The sequence below is a fragment of the Schistocerca gregaria genome, chromosome 1 (assembly GCF_023897955.1).
Source record: "Schistocerca gregaria isolate iqSchGreg1 chromosome 1, iqSchGreg1.2, whole genome shotgun sequence".
Lineage (NCBI taxonomy): Eukaryota > Metazoa > Arthropoda > Insecta > Orthoptera > Acrididae > Schistocerca > Schistocerca gregaria.
The window spans coordinates 941427201-941449887 of NC_064920.1; the positions used below are offsets into that span (position 1 = coordinate 941427201).

Genomic DNA, 22687 nt, shown 5'->3' on the forward strand with positions numbered 1-22687 from the left:
CGGCTTTCCAGTCGTCTATGGTCTAACTGATACGGGCACAGCTCAGGAGAGATGCTGCAGGCGATATCGTGCTGTCAGCAAAGGTGTCTGCTGCGTCAGCCCAATAACGACAAATTCCGGCGCAATGTCCTAACGGATTCGTTCGTCGTACGTCCCACATTGATTTTTGCGGTCATTTCACGCAGTATTTCTTGTCTGTTAACACTGACAGCTCTTTGCAAACGCCGCTGCTCTCGGTCGTTAAGTGCAGGACGTCGGCCACTGCGTTGTCCGTGACATGGCGCCTCAAACCGCGCGGACACTCTCGCCGGAGGTTAGATCCCTCCCTCGGGCATGGGTGTTTGTGTTCGTCTTAGCATAGGTTACTTTAAGTTACTTTAATTAGTTTCTAAGTCTAGGGACCGATGACCTCAGCAGTTTGGTCCCTTAAGAATTCACACACATTTGAACATTTTTTTACGTTGTCCGTGGTAAGGCCTGAAATCTGGTATTCTCACTATGGATATCGAAATGCTGAATTCCTTAACGATTTCCAGAATGGCATGTCCCATGCGTCTAGCTCCGCATTCATAGTCTGTTAATTCCGTCGTGCGGCCATAATCATGCGAGAAACTTTTCACATGAATCATCGGAGAACAAATAAAAGCTCCGCCAATGTACTGCCCCTTTATAGCTTGTGTACGTGATACTACCGCCATTTATATCTGTGCATTTCGCTATCCCATGACTTTCGTCACCTCAGTGACCCATACGGCAAATGGAGTAAATTGTAGACAGTAAATGTGTTGAAAGACTATTATAAGCAAGTGCCCAAATATAATGAGTATAGGTTCAGAGAGTTTTGAATCTGGTCCGTAGGCGAGTACAGCTATTTCCTGTAGACGAGGAAAAACTATAATTCGTCGTGAACAAGGCTTCCAAAAGTAACAAATGACGGATAACACCGGAAGAATTTACTATCATCTCTACAAACTGCCGTAAGCTCTGTTCCATGCAGTGTGCAGCACGCTTAGCAAAGCTGGCTGTGGGTGGCCAGTTGAATCCCCATCAACATAAAATATTTGTTATTTTGTATCACTCATTTCTCGGAAGTTTTCGAAATATATTGCGTTTATTATTTTTCATATTATATAATATTTGATGTTTGTTTAAACAGCATCATCTCCGTCCAGGAATAACACCTGTTCTGTCAGTACGCTGGTTTCAGTCCTAAGTGTTGTACTTCACTGACGACTCAATTTTCGGATTTGTGCTTTATTGTGGTTGAGATCTGACGTTGTTTGATGGAGATGTCGGAAACTGCAAAACATTTATACCGCGTGACTCCAGTTAGGTAATTGGTTAGCACATTGTATTCGCTTTCGGGTGGACGAAGGTTCAAGCCCGTGTCCCGTCGTCCTGACTTAGCTTTTCCGTGATTTAGCTAAATCGCTTAAGGCAAATGCCCGTATGGTTCCTTTGAAAGGGCACGGTCGCTTTCCTTCTCCAGACATCTCCATCCTTCCCTAATCCAAGCTTGTGTTCCGTCTCTAATGACCTCGCTGTCGACAGGACGTTAAACACTCATCTCCTCCTCCTCTTCCTCTTCCTCCTCATCCTCCTTTTGCAGTTAGTTAACGTGAAAGCGATCGGACAGGAGAGGACATACAAGCAGTACATCGTTCCCTATGTCCATAAATTCAGCAAAGAAATGGATTCCAAACAAGCAGCAAGTAAGCTGCACATCTGACATCCATCGGCGTTTCATGGAGACACACCTACTAAATGACTGAAAGGGAAATACGTCCAGCCAACAGGAAGATGAATTACAAGATTAACTATCAATGACAGAACACACCCCTTCGAATTAGTCGTTTTAACAGAATGTAGTCATACTATTATTCTCGGATAGGACTTATTTCAGGGATCACAAGCAGTCGTAGGCAGTGAAAGAGCAGAGCTCCAGATTGACGAAGCTATTCCAAATAGCACAAGTGACAAGGATTGCTCTTGGTGGCTGTTTGCCGCTGAAGATGTTGCTATCTCTCAGTCATCAATGAGAAAAGTTCCAGTCGTCAATCTAGATTCTCAGTTAAAGCGTGAAACTTTTGTCGAACATTTGTCGATTGCCCACGAAAGAAATCTACTTACCAGCGATGGCCACAAACACTGCTGTTGATGAAGTGTAACTTTGGATAGCTGTCACGAGCAACCACAGCGCATCCCTAAAGGATGGGCAGCTCAGTACCATCGACGAAGAATCGTGCTCATGAGCCACTGCAGACGACCCAGTGCAAAAAGCTACTATCGAACTGCTAATAGGATCCGGTCAGGCAAGAAACAACGTCGGTGGTTGTAAGCCGTTCTGGGTCACTTTTGGGATCAGGAGTGGAGGAAAGACAGACCTAGTGACCAATGGTAAAATACCTTGTCAACATTGGGGACATGCACCAATTAACCAACGCTCGTATAGGACGTCGCCTGTTGAACGGAAGTGGAGAAGATGGTTCAAGATGACATTATTGAATCTTCAGAGAGCCCTTCTGTGGGATTGGAATTAATATATTTTTCTTGAAATCTGATGGTATTTCACCAGTCTCATAAATCTTGTTCACCAGTCGGTAGAGTTTTGTCGTGGCTGGCTCTACCAAGGCTATTAGTAGTTGTAGTGGGTTGTTGTCTACTCGCGGGACATTTTTTTGACTTAGATCTTTCAGTGCGCTGTAAAATTCTTCACGCAGTATCATATTTCCCGTTTCATCGTCAACTACGTCGTCTTCCATTTCCATAACATTGTACCAAAGTATATCACCCTTTTATAGACCCTCTACATACTCCTTCCACCTTTTGCTTTCCCTTCTTTGGTTAGAACTGGTTTTCCGTCTGCACCCTTGATATTCATACAAGTGGTTCTCTTTTCTCCAAAGGTCTCTTTAATTTCCTGTATGTAGCATCTATCTTGAACCTAGTGCTATATGCCTCTACATGCTTACATTTGTCCTCTAGCCGTCGTTGATTAGCCATTTCGCACTTCCTATCGATCTCATTTTTAAGACGTTTGTATTCCTTTTCACCTGGTTCATTTAATGAATTTTTATATTTTCTCCTTTCATCAATTAAATTAAATATATCTTCTGTTACCAAAGGAGCCCTCATCTTTTTACCTATTTGATCCTCTGCTGCCCTCACTATTTCATGTCTCAAAGCTACCCATTCTTCTTCTACTGTATTTCTTTCCCACATTCTGGTCAATCGTCCCCTAATGCTCTCTCTGAAACACTCTACAGCCTCTGGTTCTTTCAGTTTATCCAGGTCTCATCTCGTTAAATTCCTACCTTTTTGCAGTTTTTTCAGTTTTAATCTGCAGTTCTTAACCAATAAATTGTGGTCAGAGTCCACATCTGCTCCTGGAAATTTCTTACCATTTAAAACCTGGTTCTTAAATCTCTGTCTTACCATTATATAATCTGTCTTACATCTTCCAGTGTCTCCAGGCCTCTTCCACGTGTAGAACATTCTTTCATGATTCTTAAACCAAGTGTTGGCTATGATGAAGTTATGCTCTGTGCAAAATTCTTCCTCTTTCAATCCTTACCCCCATTCCATATTCACTACCACTCTTCCTGCTCCTCCTTTTCCTACTATCGAATTCCAGTCACCCATGACTATTAAATTTTCGTCTCCCTTTACTATCTGAATAATTTCTTTTATCTCATCACACATTTCATCAATCTCTTCGTCATCTGCGGAGCTAGTTGGCATATAAACTTGTACTACTGTGGTAGGCATGGGTTTCGTATCTGTCTTGGCCACAATAATGCTTTTTTGTAGTAGCTTAGCCGCATTCATATTTTTTTATTCATTATTAAACCTACTCCTGCATTACCCCTGTTTTATTTTGTATTTATAACCCTGTATTCACCTGACCAGAAGTCTTGTTCCTCCTGCCACCAAACTTCATTAATTCCCACTATATCTAACTTCAACTTATAGATTTCCCTTTTTAAATCTTCTAACCTACCTACCCGATTAAGGGATCTGACATTAGATTAAAGGATCTGACATTCCACGCTCCGATCCGTAGAACGTCAGTCCGCCATGAAGAATTACACAGACAAAAAAGAAAAAATCGCAACACCAAGAAAGGATCTGACATTCCACGCTCCGATCCGTAGAACGTCAGTCCGCCATGCAGAATTACACAGACAAAAAAGAAAAAATCGCAACACCAAGAAAGAGTTGTGCAACATAAACTAGAGTTGGAACATGATTGCTGGTAGCGGTTGTCACCAGAATGTACAGTCGCAGGAAGACCCGATTCCCGCATATGGCTCTGGCATCTGCAGCAGCAATTTGAGTAGCAGTTGGCATCAGAGTGACACAACGAACTGTTCCAAATCTGTTACCTCAAGGACAGCTCCGAATCAGATACACTGTGGCGTGCATTCCATTGACCTCAAAACACTGCCATTTGCGACCTCAGAGGTGTCAAGCGAGAGTTCATTGGAGGGCAGGATAGAGGTCTGTTGTATTTTCTGGTTCTTCCTTGGTGCCAGTGACGGCCTTGTGCTGGTTAGAAAGACACCATCTGAGGGCCTGTAAAGAACCTGTTAGCGTACAAAGAACTCTGGACCTACACCAGGAGATGCTGTATGGGGTGCGATTTCGTGTGACAGCAGCAGTCTCGTGGTGATCCTACGTATACTGACTGCAAATTTGTACGTCAGTCTGGTGATTCGACCTGTTGTGATGTCTGTCATTCGTGAACAATATTCCGGAGTTGTTTAGCAGGATGACGCTTGCCCACATACCGCTGTTGCAACCCAACATGCACTACAGAATGTCTACATGTTGTTCTGCCTTGGCGTGCTCGATCACGCAGATCTGTCTCCAAGTCGAGCACATAGGGGACATCATCGGACGGCAACTCCAGCGTCATCCACAAACAGCATTAACCGTCCCGGTATTGACCGAGCTAGTGCAGCAGGCAAGGAAGGCCAGCCCACAAACTGACATTCTTCACCTGTACGACACAATGCTGGCTCTGTTTCAAGACTGCATTCAACATTCTGGTGGTTACAGCTGTTATTATCAGAGTTTGACATTTTTCAATAGCTTATCTCGCGCTTACATTAACCTGTGATCTTGCAATGTTAATCGCTTGGATATGCTACCTAGACAAATACAGAGGGATCCAAAAAATGTATCCACTGTTTAAAAGTCCATAACTTGCAAACTAATTGACGGAGTTGTCTCATTTTTGGTGAAAGTGTAGCTCAAAGTCCAACTTAAAGATAACACTGTAGGTGTTCGAAATGGTCACCATTAACATCCACACACAAACAATGCCGCCGAACTGCAGCACGAACTACTGACTGCAACGTGTTCAGTTGGATATTTGCACATGAATGTACGCCGGATTCTCGAAGTTCATCCACTGTGCGTGGCTTTTGTCGATAAACGGCGTCCTTTAGTGTTCCCCACAGGTAAAAGCCCAGAGGAGTTAGGTCTGGGGAACGTGGTGGATACTCCACAGCACCTCTACGGCCTATCCATCTTCCTGGTAGATTTTCGTCGAGATAGGCCCTAACACGATTTTGGTAGTGGGCTGGAGCACCATCTTATTGAAAGCAAACTCTTCCGTTTCCATACAAGTCTCAGATGGCAGGTAAAATGGATGTCTGAAGCTTCTGAAGGTACACCTCACCGGTAACTGTGCCGTCAAAGCAGAATGGCCCAATCAAGCCCTGGTAAGACAACCTACACCACACATTTACTCCAGGCAAATTAACGGTTTTGTCTACATGAACGTTCGGATTTTCGGCGGCCCAGTAGATGCAAATTGTGGCGATTTACTGTACCATTGAGTTTGAAATGTGCCTCATCAGACCACACAATCATCTTTGCAAACTCTTCATCGTTGCGCACCATGTTAGTAAACCACTAGCAGTACTCTATTCTATGATCTGGGTCGTCCTCGTTCATTGAGTGTAGCAATTGTGGGCTGTAGCACATCCACTTTGTTGTCTTCAAAATTCGCCAAACACTTGAGCGACTCACTCCAGTTTCACGGGCACACTGTCTCACAGACTTCTGTGGTGAGCGAGTGAATTGTTGTAACACACTTAATACTGTTACAGGTCGCCCAGATCGTTGTTTGTGTACATCTTTAACACAGCCTTCGGTTTCAAATTTGTCTCGAATGCGACGAATCGTTAAACGTGTCGGTGGCTCTGTTTGATACTCGTTTCGCCATTGCCGTTGAACCTAATTAATATTTTCGTACTTAAAATACCACTTCAGAACTGACTTACTTTCATGGAATGTAAACATTGCGCCAGCCATGTTTACTAGAGTAACTAGGCGCAACTAAGTAAAAAACACTATCTGGCGACTGTCATCTGACAAAACAAAACAACGCAATACAACGTATGTGTGGAGATTGTCGGAACTGCAAACTATTACACTACCAAAGATGACACAACTCCGTCAACTAGTTTGCCATTTTAAACAGTGGATACATTTTTTTTTTTGGACCTCTCTGTATATTCCAGAAATTTCCTCACTCTATATCGGTTTTTTTCCGTCCGTGTATTTCAGAGTAGGTGGAAATAGTGTTTTACAGGCAATGTCTCTTGAAGGCAAACCGTAGAGTTCAAGCCATCTACCAATGACCCTACACGGCCATGCCTCGTGTATTCGCACGCACGGTGATTGATGGCGTGAGACGCTGACGACCGAGTTCATACAACCTGTGTATGCGTCGTTCTCTGGAATACTGCGCTGCCAGCGAGCAACGTCCCACATGCGAGGCGGGCGCACACACGGCACTCGGCGACCTAATGAACCCGCGCTTCCCCCTTCCCCATTCTGGGGGGGATGCAAGTTGTCGGTAATCGCGTTAGATATGCTGCAGACGCAGCTCGGCAGTTTTCTGGTCACGGAAAACAAAAGCACGGCAGACAAATGGTAAGCAAGTTAGGCGGCGAGATTGAATTTGGCGCAGCGGGTGCTCGTTAGAGGAATTGGATCAGCCGTCGGCGGGCAACACTTTGCATGAGACGCGCAAACAGCGCCGGCGTGGCGCACTCGCCGGCCGTCTCCGCGGCCTCCGCGCTCTCTGGCGCTCAATTCGGTTGCGGCCCCTCCGCCGCCACAGCTCGGCGGCTGCGCTCGTTACTGCGCTACACCCTCATGTCAATTCAATATCCGCGCCCGATTCTTCGTAGCCTCCATTTAATGGCTGATTCCGTACGTAAACACACGGTCCGCCCGTGCTTGAAGCGGCCATCAAATTGAAACTCTAAAAACGTTAACAGAGTTTGTTTACGTTTTTAACTCGCTGCAATCTCTTTCTGAATAAGTAAACTTCCGGCAACTATTTTAAGATTGCTTACGATAGATTATTTACTTCGTTATCTAAATCATCATCGTCATCACCATCATCAACAACAAAAAAGGCAACAACAACAACAACATCAAGAATACCGTCTTTGGTTTGTTCCACCTTCAAATATTTTCGTAATGAAATGAAACACTTGCAGACGTCCTTACGACGTTATTTATTACATAGCAACCAGTTTAAATGACTCGATACACTATCTTCAGGCCTTAACTGACGCTGAGTGGGTCAACTGCAATCGTACACAAGATCCCATCGGCGGGCAACATCTAAGCACTGGCTTCCGTAGACTTCAGTGAGAGCGATGTTAATTTTGGGGCCGCCGGGATTAGCCGAGCCGTCTCAGGCGCTGCAGTCATGGACTGTGCGGCTGGTCCCGGCGGAGGTTAGAGTTCTCCCTCGAGCATGGGCGTGTGTGTGTTTGTCCTTAGCATAATTTAGGTTAAGTAGTGTGTAAGCTTAGGGACTGATGACCCTAGCAGTTAAATCCCATTAGATTTCACACACATTTGAATATTTTTGAGTTAATGTTGGTAGTTGATGGTTGCACACACAACATCGCTATTAAAATAGTCTACGGAATCCAGCCATAGATGCTGGCCACTGATGGTCTCGTGTATACGACTGGAGTTCACTTCCTTAGTGTCAGTTAAGGCCTGAAGATGGTGAATTGAGTCACGGAAATCAGAAGGATGGGCAAACAGAAAAAAATCAAATATTTTGATCTGTCTATCTTTTCTTTGGCCAACCGTCACCCTTCTCCCTTGTTTGACTTATACTTCAACAGCGACTTCGGTGATCTGGTGTGTTCCATTCTAGTTACACACTGTTTCCACTTGTCCCCAAATCATGTGTATACATTCATATTAAATATAGGGCATCTAAAAAGGTACGCCACAACTTCAATGTCTTGTACAATAAAAACTAATGCAGACATTCCCATCATGTTTGGCTTACGCGACGGTCAAACACACGAAGTTTTGTTCGTGCGTGTTCCAGCTTGTCGTGAATGAAGCGTAATCGCAAAGGTTCAAGAAAAGACTCAGTGTGTGGATTGATTTATTCAAACCAAATCGGACACGCAAGTCCAAAGCGATTTCAAACACGGTACAAGAAACACTCATCCTCGCAGACGTCGATAAGCCACATTTTGTTTCTCCTCTCCCAACCTTTTCATTTCGAAGAGCAGCACTTACAACGCACGCCCTCAATTATTTTCTGGGTGTATCCCAGTCTCTGTCTTTCTCACAAGTTTTTATCCTCTACAGCTACCTCTTGTACCATGGACGTTATTACCTGATGTCTTAACAGATGTCCTATCATCCTGTCCCTCCTTCTTGTCAGTGTTTTCCATATATTTCTTTCCTCACCGATGCTACGAAGAACCTCATCATTACTTACCTTATCAGTCTACATAACTTTCAATATTCTTCTGTAGCACCACATCTCAAATGCTTTGATTCTCTTCCGTTCCGGTTTTCTCACAGTCCATTTCCCACTAGCATACAATGCTGTGCTGCTGACGTACATTTTCAGGAATTCATTCCTCAAATTAAGACCTATGTCTGATACTAAAAGACTTCTCTTGGCCAGGAATACCCTTTTGCCAGTGCTCTACGTTTCATATCATCCTTGGTCCGTCCGTCACGGGTTATTTTGCTACCTTAGTAGCAGAATTCATCTACTTCGTGATTACCTATTATGCTGTTCAGTTTCTCGCTGTTCTCATTTCTGCTCCTTCTCATTACTCTCGTCTTTCTGCGATTTAGTCTCAGTTCATATTTTGCACTCATTAGATTGTTCAGTTCTTTCAACAAACCGCGTAATAATTCTTCACTTTCACTGACAACAGCAATGTCATCAGAGAATCTTAAATTGATATCCTTTCATCCTGAATTTTCATCCCACTCTTGAAACTTTCTTTTATATTAGTCATTGCTTCTTCGACGTATGGATTGAGCAGTAGGGGAGAAAGACTACACCCTTGTCTTACATCATTTTTATCCGTAGACTCCATTCTGTCTTCCACTCTTATTGTTCCCTCCTCGTTCTTACAGGTATTGAATGTCACCCGTCTTCCACCATAGTTTACACATGTTTTTCTACTTATTTCGAACATCTTACACCATTTGACAATGTCTAACGCTTTTTCTAGCTTGACAAATCCTATGAACGTGTCTTGATTTTCCTTCAGTCTTGCTTCCATTATCTACTTCAAAGTCAGAACTGCCTCGATGGTGTCTTTACCTTTTCTAAAGCCAACCTGATTATCATCTAACATATCCTCAATTTTATTACCATTTTTCTGCATATTATTCTTGTCACCAGCTTGTGTACGTGAGCTGTTAGGCAGATACGAAGCACTGATGGGAAGCATCACACTGGACGACCTGGAACAAGTGAACGCGACACAGAGTAGATACGGTTGGTTTCTCAACGTTCACCACATACGTCTGTTCGGAGGGTGTCGCAAGAGCTGCAAGTCCTTAGGGCGATCGCGCGACTGGGTCTTCTGAAACGTTTACAGATGTATTCATACCGACTGCAGCTGTTGCCTGCATTGAGACCAAACGACATGCTACAATGTATGCAGTCCGATGTGGACTTCTTCACTGCATAGAGGAGGATGGAATTGTTTTAAACAACCTAGAATTTCCTGATCACGCGTGTGATAAGGTAGACAAACACAATTTTCAAATCTGGAGCACAATCAAACCGCATACCGAGTTGAAAGAGATATGTGGCAACCAGAAAGAGAATGTGTAGTGGTATTTGATGGTTGTTCGCATTGTGGGGCCACTTTTTCCTCTCAGAGATGAATTAATTCTAGTAACTACCTTGATATTCTGAGGCTGTTTGCGTTATCACAACTGACTTACCGCGAAACACGGTCTTTTTTCCAGTACTATGGTGCACTGCCATATTGCTCTCAGAATGTGCGAGATGTTCTAGCCGTGTATTTCCAGATCGCTGGATTGGCAGGAGTGGTCCAACTCTCTGGCCTCCTACGTCACATAATATTACATCGATGGACCTCTTTCTGTGGTGGTATGTCAAGGACAGAGTCTACCAAATGCTTGTCAACCTGTGCCACGTTTGACTCGAATATGTTTCGCTGAATATGGATGGAGCTTAAATACAAAAAATGGTTCAAATGGCGCAAGCAATATGGGATTTAACATCTGATGTCAACAGTCGCCTAGACTTAGAACTACTTAAACCTAACTAACCTAAGGACATCACACACATCCTTGCTCGAGGCGGGATTCGAACCTGCGACCGTAGCAGCAGCGCGGTTCCGGACTGAGGCGCCTAGAACCGCTTGGCAGCAGGGGCCGGCGCTTAAATACATATTGGATGTTCTGCATGCCATGAAAGGCGCACACGTTGAAATTCTTTGAATGGCATAAGAACTTTGTAAGGTAATGCGTTACACAAGCCAGACATGGTGTATCTTAATTAGTTTGGATACTATAACACATTAAAACACTTTCTGGGACACTCTGTATATTTTATTACTGCCTAATTTTTTCATCTGGTTCCCCTTTCGAGTAATGTATAACCACCCACTGTTCTCATAAATCTCATCTCTGCAGTTAATATCAATTTGATCTATCGTTTATTAAGTGTCCAACATTCAAGTTCATGCAACGCCATTTTTATTCTCAGCTCCAAGATGTAGAGGTCCATCCCAAAACCGAGTCGTGGTTCTATTCCGCCTGTTACCATGCGAATATGCAATGAAGCAAAGGGTTTCTCAATTGGTCATAAATGGAGAGGATCACCAATTGCGACCTTTGCCTTACAACCATGTAAAACCTTGGTCAGACGCGCGGGATTGGAAACGTTTATGATTTAACAGTATTACTAACGCTACTTTATATATTTTATGCTATGTTATCTCTTTCGCTATTTTTGAAACTGCTATTTCATTGTACCACAGGGATACTAGTCTTCATGTAACTCACATCATCATTTGAAATGTAATTAATGTCACACCCAAGATACGGGAATTTCTTACCTTGCTCTTTTACTTTGCAATTAATTACTATTTTAGTCCTACCTCGTTCGCTTTCTCTAAGCACTGTGACTTTTTTATGTGGAGGTTTTTAAATTGCAGTTATCGACTGCTTTCTCTATCAGATAGCGCTCACTTTGTATATCATCTTTTCTTCCAGTTAAAATCATTTTATCCTCTGCAAACAGATTAAGTAGATTTATATATTTTAAAATGTCTCTGAAATAATTTTTGCATGTTATTTATGATGTCGCCAGCATATGGTGCCTTATCACGGTCCGTGCGACTCCCCCTGTCGGAGGTTAGAGTCCTCCCTCGGGCATGGGTTTGTGTGTTGTCCATAGCCTAAGTTAGCTTAAGTTACATTAAGTGGTGTGTAAGCTTAGGGACCGATGGCCTCTGCAGTTTGGTCCCATAAGACCTTACCACAAAAAAAAATATACGAATTAAAAAGAGTTTGTCATCGAAGATACCATTTTCTAAGTTCGTGCGTTATTTTTCTGCGTCATTCCATTTAAAATTTGTATATATGTTCTGTCATATATACTTTGTACTAATCGAACGAAGTGTTGCAAGAGACCGATGTCCAAGTAAGACTTGAAATAATTTGGCTCATTTTATCTTGTCAAATGTTTTCCATAGTCAATAACAGCTGTGAAGATAGGTGTATTAAATTCTCTATCAGTTCCTGTTAACTCTGTTATAATGAAAACACAATCTGTGTACGGTGTGTCAAAACTGCAATCAAAAGTGCGCTACTGTGTGTTACATTTCCTGCATGTTCCTGCGGAGTCTCCTTTCATTGGTAGTTCTGCTAAATCTAGAAACAGAAAGTACCAAAACTAGGGATATGCATATACTTTTCTTGGCATACATCCTCATGTTAATCCATAGCATACGATCTGCGTCCAATGTGTCAGTTTATCTTTCTGAACTAACTATCAACAAGCGATCTGTTGGTACACAGAAGTCAAGAGAACGAAACTTTTACCCATTCGATAACGGACACAAATTAGTAACTGGTACTTTAGGGCTGTTATTCTGGCGGAAAGCGCCTCTGGTGCTTTCTTGTGAGCGAAAAATAATATTAAGAATATTTTATACATATGGTGCCCTGCAGATCGCATAAATCTAAGGGACCTTTTAATGGTTAAATCGGCTGAATGGGATCCACGTCGGCTTCCTGTCATCAGGAAGTTCCAACAATAAGTAAAGATTCAGATTATTTTATTTCTACCCTACTACTTTATTCGTTAGTTTCTTTTCTGATCTGATCGAAAACAGTCTGCACATCACAAGTTTTTGACAATTAACAAAACTCTGGCTTGTTCTGCTACTAACGGTAAGATTCCATTGCAGATATTTTAAATGCCAATCAACTCGTCAAAAAACTCGACTGTCACCCAGAATAGGAAACAAATAAATATTAACATTTTATAACCGTGTAAGAAATTTGAGTTAATGTGTCTCTTCATTCTTAAAAATGTGCATCATAGCGGAGTGTGTATCAGTGCTTGCCTGTTGTGTGGGACGAGGCCTACGCAACCTCTCCTTTCGCCCAAATCCTTCGTCACAATTTGATGAATGGCTTTTAATTCCCACTAGCGTTTTAGTAACCCACAGGCCTTACCGCTGAATTAAACACACTTCCTCCTCATTTCGGAATAAATGCGTAGGTTTGGCGGCGAGTGTATGGACAGCACATAACATCCTCGTTGCCCCTCCGAACTTGAAAACATCTGTAGAGCGTGTCCTAATGATGAGAAAAATTATTACTGCACAAATCCTGCTGGTCTACTGCCGATCAGTATACTGTTATGCTCTGATGCGTCAGATTAGTTGCGCCTCATTTAATCCTTTGGATGCTTACTGAAGCGGTCTGTAATAAATCCTTCAATATTTAGGCTTTGTAACACTACAAGAGAAGGTGTCTGGTTTATTATTGGGCATCAGATAATAGTAAATAATAGTAACCCCCGCCAGCAGGCTCCACCCTAGCCCGATATGTCAGCAGTTAAACTCACTCTCCCCAGAGAGAGCAGAGACAACCAGCACCTCACGGTGATTTGAAGGTCTCGCTTCAGCGCTGTCAACGGAATCCACGTCAGATAGCTCCGAACAGGAGAAGCTCTGCAGTTAATACGCATGCATAGGTACGAGACATTTGGTCCACAGCCCATCGTTCTCCGTTTATGAAACAATTTAGTTCTGTAGTACAGTACAGCATTCTGCCGAAAAGAGAGACGGAAATTTAAAAACTTGGGGCTGGTCACCGTAAGGAGGAAAAATGTCTAAAATCTATTATTGATTTGGTCAACTGATCGTTCAAACTTTGACTGTCTAGCAGAACCGTCTCTGAAGACAGTATTGTGACAACCACACAGCTATTCGCTGTCTCTAGCGAAAGGTTTAATATCTTGTGTAATCAAAGATAGAATCGCATTTATAAATAGTCAGTTTCACAAAAATCACACTTCGGCAAAGAATAGTTTTATACCTAGGTTGACAGTTAACGCAAACAATCTATTTCCATAAGGTGTTTCTAGTTCTGTGGAATGAGGACTAAGTACTCAGGAGTGCAGCTATTTGGACAAAACAATCGAGTTGTTTTACTTTGAAAAAGCAGCGGGCTTTTTCTGGACTTTGGGTCGCATCTCCCACCGCAACTCTTTGATTATTTGCAGTCAGAGTAACAACGGGTGCCGAAGGGCCAGCCAGCCTGGATATGATTTATCAGTAGAACTTCTACAGCGATCTCGACACCCTCTGAATAAGTACGACAATTGACACTCTTATAATTCAAGCGTCAACAGTTTGTAAACATACGAAGACACTGTTTCCTTTGATTAACATTGTAGTGAACGTGAAGACAAAGAAAATCAAGATTTTTCCGTTGAAAACGCCTTGCTCGTTTAGTATTTTAGTGGCTTTTCGAGTTCTTACGATCCAATGCGCAATAATGCGCCAGACATTTTCTCATGTACGATTAGTGTTAAAAGGCTTTATAATTTACATATTTATGAAGACTGTTTTTAGTGAACATACAAAAGATTTAATGAAGTGAATCTAAGCTGAAACAGCAAAGCAGAGCAGCGTCGCTTTTTTCTTCGTCGGTAGACAGCAACCTATGAACATGGGAACTGTGCGCGTCGTTATGACACGGACTGCAGATATTTTCAAGCTTATAACAGCAACAAGGGTAACACGCTGTCCACATACCTACCGCCGAAATTATTTATCGCAAAATGAAGAGAAAGTGTATGACGTCCACCAATAGTGTTCTTGTGTTATTGAAACGCTACTGGGAAAAGAAAACTGACCTTCAAATTGTGACGAAGTATTTGGACGAACAGAGACTTGGTAGAGGCTTCCGTTTCAGGTGAACGTGAGAATGAATCGCATATCTTCTTAAAACGGAAGAACAGCTTCAGCTTAAAGTTTTAGTTGGGCCTTCTCATCCTCATCTGATCTTCAAGTGATTTTTCTGATATTTCCAGTTAATCACCGGGACGGTCTTCAGTTAGTACTAAACCTGAGCAGTAACTTTTATTGTTTTCTTTCAAATCTTGGTCAGCTCATCATCATTGATCTTGGCATCCTTATTGAGCTGAGTGCCGAATCCTAAAATCAAATTGATATTACATTTTTACGGTGCATCTCTCCACTTTTCTCTGTCTCGCCAACTGATCTCAGCCAAGGTGTCTCATGTAAAGACGACGAACGGATGGACCGCAAAAGCATTACGTCATTTTGATTTCAGAAGCCGACGACAGATCGGACAGGAATATCACGATCGTTTCACCAGAAAAGCCTACGCTGTCACATTATCCTACCTTTTAGAAAGTATTCTAATTTCAGGTGCACGTCGGTACTTGTACCGATTAGGCTACCGTAGTGTAAGTGTACACTACAGTGGTTTTTCTAGTAGCCTTGGTCAGTTAACATCGTAACCGTGGTAGCTGTACGTTAGGTGTGTTGCATAGCTACTGGGCATTCCTCAGTTTGATGTCTGCGTGTGCTATCAGTATCTTACCAAACTCCCCTAGAAACCGGAAACGGTGAACCATGTAGAAATTCAGTGAGGATGCATACAGAGCTGCATAATCTATGGAACATTTTCGTTCTGCATTATTATCTTCTTGTTTGTTACTTAAAAATTAGCAATATTTGTAGCAAAATTGAAATTGTCAATGTTTAATTCAGCTTTTATTCGAAAATTGTTGATTTGTTGCATGAAACGGAGGGATGGTGTAGTACAGATAAAAAAAACCTATACAGACTTGTAGCAGTAGAAAAAGAAATTTCGTAAAAAAAGAGGGTAATATTGAAAGAACACCGCGAAACAAAAATACGTCAAACATCGCTTCATTACTTCGTCGAGCACATATAAAACGTGTTTGTTATTTATAAACAACTGTCGCAGTTATGGATAATAGCAGAAAACTGCTGCCTTTGATCATGATGAAGAGCGTTCTATTGAGTACAAAGAACAACGATAATTATACAGATTTCTTATGTTTGCGCATGTAAACTGCCCTTGAATCAAAAGCACTTGCTTTGGGTACATCAAAGGGCACAAGTTACTCGATCAACTAATTTTTATTATTTACAAAATGCAATTTATATTTTGTGAGGATATAAAATACCGGGTGATCAAAAAGTCAGTATAAATTTGAAAACTGAATAAATCACGGAATAATGTAGACAGAGAGATAGAAATTGATACACATGCTTGGAATAACATGGGGTTTTATTAGAACTAAAAAAAAAAAAATACAAAAGTTCAAAAAATGGCCGATAGATGGCGCTTCATCTGATCAGAATAGCAATAATTAGCATAACAAAGTAAGACAAAGCAAAGATGATGTTCTTTACAGGAAATGCTCAATATGCCCACAATCATACCTCAACAATAGCTGTAGGAGAGGAATAATGTTGTGAAGAGAACTGTAAAGCATGTCCGGAGTTATGGTGAGGCATTGGCGTCGGATGTTGTCTTTCAGCATCCCTAGAGATGTCGGTCGATCACGATACACTTGCGACTTCAGGTAACCCCAAAGCCAATAATCGCACATACTGAGGTCTGGGGACCTGGGAGGCCAAGCATGACGAAAGTGGCGGCTGAGCACACGATCATCACCAAACGACGCGCGCAAGAGATCTTTCACGTGTCTAGCAATATGGGGTGGAGCGCCATCCTGCAAAAACATCGTACGTTCCAGCAAGTGTTTATCAGCCAGGCTGGGGACGATGCGATTCTGTAACATATTGGCGTACCTCTCACCCGCCACGGTAGCAGTTTCGCTGTCCAGCGCCATCTGTCGGACATCTTGTGACCTTGTCAATTTTTACCTCTCTATCTACATTATTCCGTGGTTAATTACGTTTTCAAATATATACTGACTTTTTGATCACCCAGTACATTAGCGACTAACACTGAAAGGTGTGCGGTTCTAATAACGCGCAAAACAAACAAACAAACAAACGAAATGAAAGTGTTGGCTCCCAGTGTTTCTCACACATTCAACTGTGTTTCTCCCCACACCAGTGCTAGCAACATTTCCCGTAATCCTAACATTTACTGCGTCATTTAAGTCCAGAAGAAGGAAAACAATGATGGCGAGTGTACAGTGGTAATTAAGTAGCAATGCAAGCAACGCGCAGGCTGCTTCTTGTGCGCGGCGTGTTGCAGGAGCTTCGGGGCGAAGTGCGCCAAGTGCTGCCGCGGCATCTCGGCGAGCGACTGGGTGCGCAAGGCGCGCGCGCACGTCTACCACCTGGCGTGCTTCGCGTGCGACGCCTGCAAGCGGCAGCTCTCCACGGGCGAGGAGTTCGCGCTGCACGAGGACCGCGTCCTCTGCAAGACGCACTACCTCGAGACTCTCGACGGCGGCAGCACCTCCTCTGACGGTACGTCCGCCATCTCACTCTCAAAACCTCGTCGTGTTTTCTCCAAACAGCTCCCTACGACACCACACTAGAATACGTACTTCTGCAGGTTTTCGTGACCATTGTCACTGAAGGTCTTATCTTCTAGGTTGCTAGGTCGCTTCATCTTTCTCTTCAATTTCTTCTACACAACCGACATTTCGAGATCTTTTTCCGGGATTTTCTGGTAATAAGAGTTAGCTGAAAACTGGACAGTGTTCAGCTAACTGTGAAAATCAGGAGATCCCGAAAGAGATCCCAGCAAAGGGTCCCAAGGTTGGTAGCTTCGAAGAAACGGAATAGGAACATGCCGCGTCCTGACAAGCTAGAAGATTTTACTTTCAACACACCAAAGTATCTCATTCATTGCAACCCGCTTCGCCTTCCGAATCAGTCTTCCCTCTCTTTCGCGTATCCTCTGTCAAGTGATAAAATTCCCTCGAGTCCCCAAATTCTTCGTTTATCTCCACGATCTCTAATATCAGATTCTAGCTGTCTATCAAATCCTTCTACTCCTGGGCTTTTGCCGCGTCTACACCAACACGTTCTATCTTCTCTCCAGCTCCATACCCTCCGTATCCTCCAAGGCAGCTTCAACAGACTTCGTGGCACAGAACCTGACTTCTACCGATTCTATCAGTTGTGGTCATGACTCCAACACCTCTCCCATTCTCTTGATCCAATCTCGCTCATTTGTGCTCCAGCCTCCATTTATTCATCCCCCAGCCCAACGTCATGCCCCCCCCCCCTCACCCTCACTCTATTCGCAGACATACCGTCCCATTTACCTCTGCTACCCTATTCTCTTCATCCTTCCATAATTCCTTCCTCCCTATCACGCTAACATCTACTGAGAGCTCTCCTCAAAATACTTGCCGCATGTGGCAAAACACTATTGACTGGCGGAATTATAGACGATATAAAATTCTGATTGGCAATGGCAAGGAAAGAGTTTCTGAGAAATATGAATTGGTTACCATATAATGTAAATCTAAATGTTAATAATTTCCTGTAGGTATTTATCACGAGTGTAGCCTTGTACAAAAGTGAAACGTGAACTATAAACAGTTCAGGTAAGAAGAGAACAGAAGCTTTTGAAATGTGATGGTACAGAAGAATGCTGAAGATTAAATGGGTAATTGAATAACAAATCTATAAATCCTCCATAAATGGGGTAAAAAGAAATTTATGGCCCAACTTGTCTAAAACAAAACATCGGTTGATTGTCAATTTGGTAATGGAGGGAAGTGTGGTGGCCCGGTGGGGGGGGGGGGGGGGGGAAGAGGTAGGTAAAATTGTGAAGGGAGACTAAGACTTGAATGCAATAAGCAGGCTCAAATGGATGTAGGTAGCGGTACTTATGCGGAGGTGAAGAGGCAGCTTGTACAGGACAGGCTAACGTGGAGAGCTCCATCAAACCAGTCTTCAGTCGGAAGCAACAATGAACTGAAAAAAAACAATACTTGCAGATATTTTAACATAACTCGGGTGATGAGCAACTATATTGCTGCTGCTGAAATGACCAGTACAAGAAGAAAACTCTCATTCCTCTGTTTCTATTATGCTTCTTCTTGTGCTGTAATACAAGGTGTAAAAGAACTGCATATACAAATTTTAGAGTGTTTAAAGGAGATAACAAGAAATGAATTTTTATGCAACAAAAAGTCGCAAGTGCACCATTTCCTTGTTAGGGATCTATGAGGGATTTGACGCTAGTGATGTTCAGAGACACTGTTCCGAGGTATGAATATTGTTTTAGACATGCTGCTGAAAATGTCATCCGGTTACATTAATGCACAACTGGCTTCTGCGTGCTTATGATTGTCTAACACTCTCAAAACAAACAGAGGTTTCACGAATAATGGCCGCATCTTCAGCCAAACGGGCAACGAGCTTTTCTGGAGTGCGTATAAATGTCTTGTACTCCAAACGCTTCGTCTCCCCTCCGCAAGAAGAAACCCATAGGTCAGCAACTCCTCTAGAACAATATTCATCACGCAGCAGTTTGAACACATCTCTAAACATCACTAGCGACAAACACAGCAATATTTCTTTTTATCTTTTCTGAACACTCAAAAATTTTATGCATGCTGGTTTTTTTTTACACCCTGTATGTTGTAGCTTCAATAAACGTTATTTTCTATGTGGAATCAACGTTTTAAGGCGAGTTAACATCTTCGTTTTTGAACGACGAATGAGTGAACCGAATTATATAGTGGCTGTATGTGTCATATGACACGAGTGTACACACGTCTGAGCAGTGTGTTACGAGACGGGGCGTAGGGAAAAATGATGTTGGTCGTGAGTTAGCAGACTTCAGAACGTGAGATCATAATCACTGCCAGCTGCATTGATCCGCTACCAGTCACAATTGGAGGCGATTGTTTCAAGACACGAATGTTTTCGGTGTCATGCCCAGGTGACCATACATTCATTTTTATTTTTCCACATTTACTGATGCAGTTCACTGTTTGAATAAAAGGCAAATTACGTGAGGTTGACTAAATACACAAGTGAAATAATTGGAATTGGCAAAGTGACATGTGTTGAAAATATTAATGCGCTTGTATAATTATAGGTGGAGTATCCATTCGTAAACTCACATTTTGTTACAAACACATTTGGATATTCACACTATAACTGCACATATGTCTCCATAGTAAGTATCTGAACTGCAGTATTACGCCATTGAAATAGTAATGGCACTTCAGATTATGACAATTGTAAATACAACAAGAACTCGCAACTCCTACGTGTTTACATTGGAATACAGTGTTTATGGTCGGATAACTCAGATCGCAGAAGTGCAGAGGTGTTACACACACGGAAGTGTAGAAGATATTACAAATTACGAAAATGGAAATTGTTACAGGATTGCGGAACAACACATTGGTGCGATTATGGCTCTGAGCACTATGGGACTCAACACCTGAGGTCATCAGTCCCCTAGAACTTAGAACTACTTAAACCTAACTAACCTAAAGACATCACACACATCAATGCCCGAGGCAGGATTCGAACCTGCGATCGTAGCAGTCACGCGTTTCCGGACTGAAGCGCCTAGAACCGCACGGCCACCGCGGCCGGCTGTGTGCGATTATGGAAATGCACATTCGTCACCATACTAATCACAGGGTGACATAAGGGACACATACGGTTTTTAAATAAAGAATACTCCGTCAATTTTCAAATTAATGTACCCTTCTTCACAGTAAATCCAAGCTCATTACTTGTCATTTAATGTAGGCCAGACTGATTTGTAAAAAATGACGTCGAGGTGAATTCCATTATTTCGAATGCACAATTCAAGTTTCTTCTCCAAATCCCCCAGCACAAGGACCAATGGCTCTGTCGGGACGGCAGCAATTTTTTGAATGACTGCATTCTTCAGCTGGTCCAAATTTCACAGGTTTATGGTTATGAACACAGTTCTTGAGGTCCTCCGCAAAAAAGTCACACACTGGTAAGTCTTTAGATCTGGGAGGCCGAAGAACATTGCCAAAACATGTGATAATCTCTCCGGGAAACACGCGCCGAATAACTGCCATTGAAGAGTTCGCCGTCTGTTACGTAGCGCCATCCTGCTAGAACCAAATATGTTTTAAAGGGATTCTTTCTTTTCTCAGTTCTGCCTTAAACATCGTTTCACCCATACGAATGTATCGAGCCGAATTAACAGTACTGTGGCCCCATTTTCTTCGAAAACATACGGTGCAATGACGCCGAAAGAGCCACGGGCACAAAACACTGTGAAGGGCGCTGGTGAAAAGATGTGGATGCTCAAGAGCCCAGTAACGCAGTTTTTGCTTATTGATGGTCTAATTTTAATGAAAATTAGCTTGATCGCTCACCAACAAAACCACATTCACTCAAAATCAATTGATTTCTGCAAGTAAAGTCTTCGTGTACTGCAAAATCAGTTGGCTTCAGTTGTTGCATAACAAGAAGTTTGTACAGATGGAATTTTAATTCACTCAAAATTTGTATAAACGATTCACAATTGATTGCTAGTTTACCAGCATGACATCTAGGTGACGTTATTGGGCTTCTGACTATCGCTTTACCTTACATCATTTTCTGGCATCGTTACACTGCGTCCCGGGCCTGTAATCTTAACTACTACATTAAACGTTGATCTGAAGTGATCCACTCATCTGAGGATTGTGTTAAGACTCGGAACAACTCCGAATCGGCCGAGACAAAAGTGAACACGAAACATTTGTTGCGCAGCTGTAACTAATGGTTCAAATGGCTCTGAGCACTATGGGACTTAACATCTGTGGTCATCAGTCCCCTAGAACTTAGGTTGGTTAGGTTTAAGTAGTTCTAAGTTCTAGGGGACTGATGACCATAGATGTTAAGTCCCATAGTGCTCAGAGCCATTTGAACCATTTTGTTAAGTCCCATAGTGCTCAGAGCCATTTGAACCCTCCACTGCGCTCTCAGTACTATTCAATTCTAAATTGCCTTCTTCAGTGTGTCACCCTCTAAACTGCTGTATTACGCCTTTCACGCAATAATGATAATTTAGATGTTAATAACTGTAGAAAAGACCTGATTTCGCAACACCCAACGTGTTTACAATGGAATAAAGAGGCTATGGTCGAAGAATTTAGGTATTAACAGTACAGAGATATCGAATAAACGGAAGTGTAGCAAATGTTACAAGTTACGAAAATGAAAACTGTTACCTAATCGTGGAATCACACTATAATTTATAATATATGCAGAGTGGTGATGATAAAATTTTCACCACTTCAGAGAGTGTAGCCGGAAAACTATTTACCGTATAGGTCCCCAACTTTATAGGAATGGTATTCGAACTGTGCCCTGCGGGATTTGCGTTGTTAGTAGTGTTAGTGTCCTGACTTGCCGTTAGGTGCCGGTGCTGGTAGGGTGACGTAGTATGAATTCGGACCCCACGGACCAAGGACACGCAGCGCATACGGCATACGTTACTTCACAGTAACAGCATGCTTCGTTAACACGCTATCGCAGGTCTACGAAGAGAGATGCTTTGGACTCAACTGTTTTGATGCAACATGGAGTTCCACCTCACATTGCTCGTGCAGTCATTCGGTTGCTCTGTAACACATATGGAGTAAACCGAATCACTGGGCGATAGTTCCAAACTGTGTGACCACCAAGATCACAAGATTTGAACCCGTGTAATTTCTGGCTGGGGGGTTATCTGAAGGACAGGGTTAATCAGAGGGACTCAAACGCACTTTGAAGATTGAAGATGGACATAGCGAGGGAGGTAGTGGACATCCTAACTGTGATGATTAAAGCAGGAGTTGAGCAATCTCTTGCGCGGGGTGCAGGCTGACAGTTGACACGTGCAACGACGTTTGTAACCT

The 22687-nt window shown here is 42.6% G+C and overlaps 1 protein-coding gene across 2 annotated transcripts in view; it reads left to right on the forward strand.

Annotated features, from left to right (window-relative positions):
* Positions 1-22687, forward strand: part of LOC126275560 (LIM/homeobox protein Awh) — a 294771-nt gene that overhangs the window by 211924 nt on the left and 60160 nt on the right. For both annotated transcript variants that reach the window (XM_049977208.1, XM_049977207.1), the window contains exon 3: positions 17092-17309. In XM_049977208.1, the coding sequence (XP_049833165.1) occupies positions 17092-17309 (218 nt within the window). The remainder of the gene's footprint in view (positions 1-17091; positions 17310-22687) is intronic.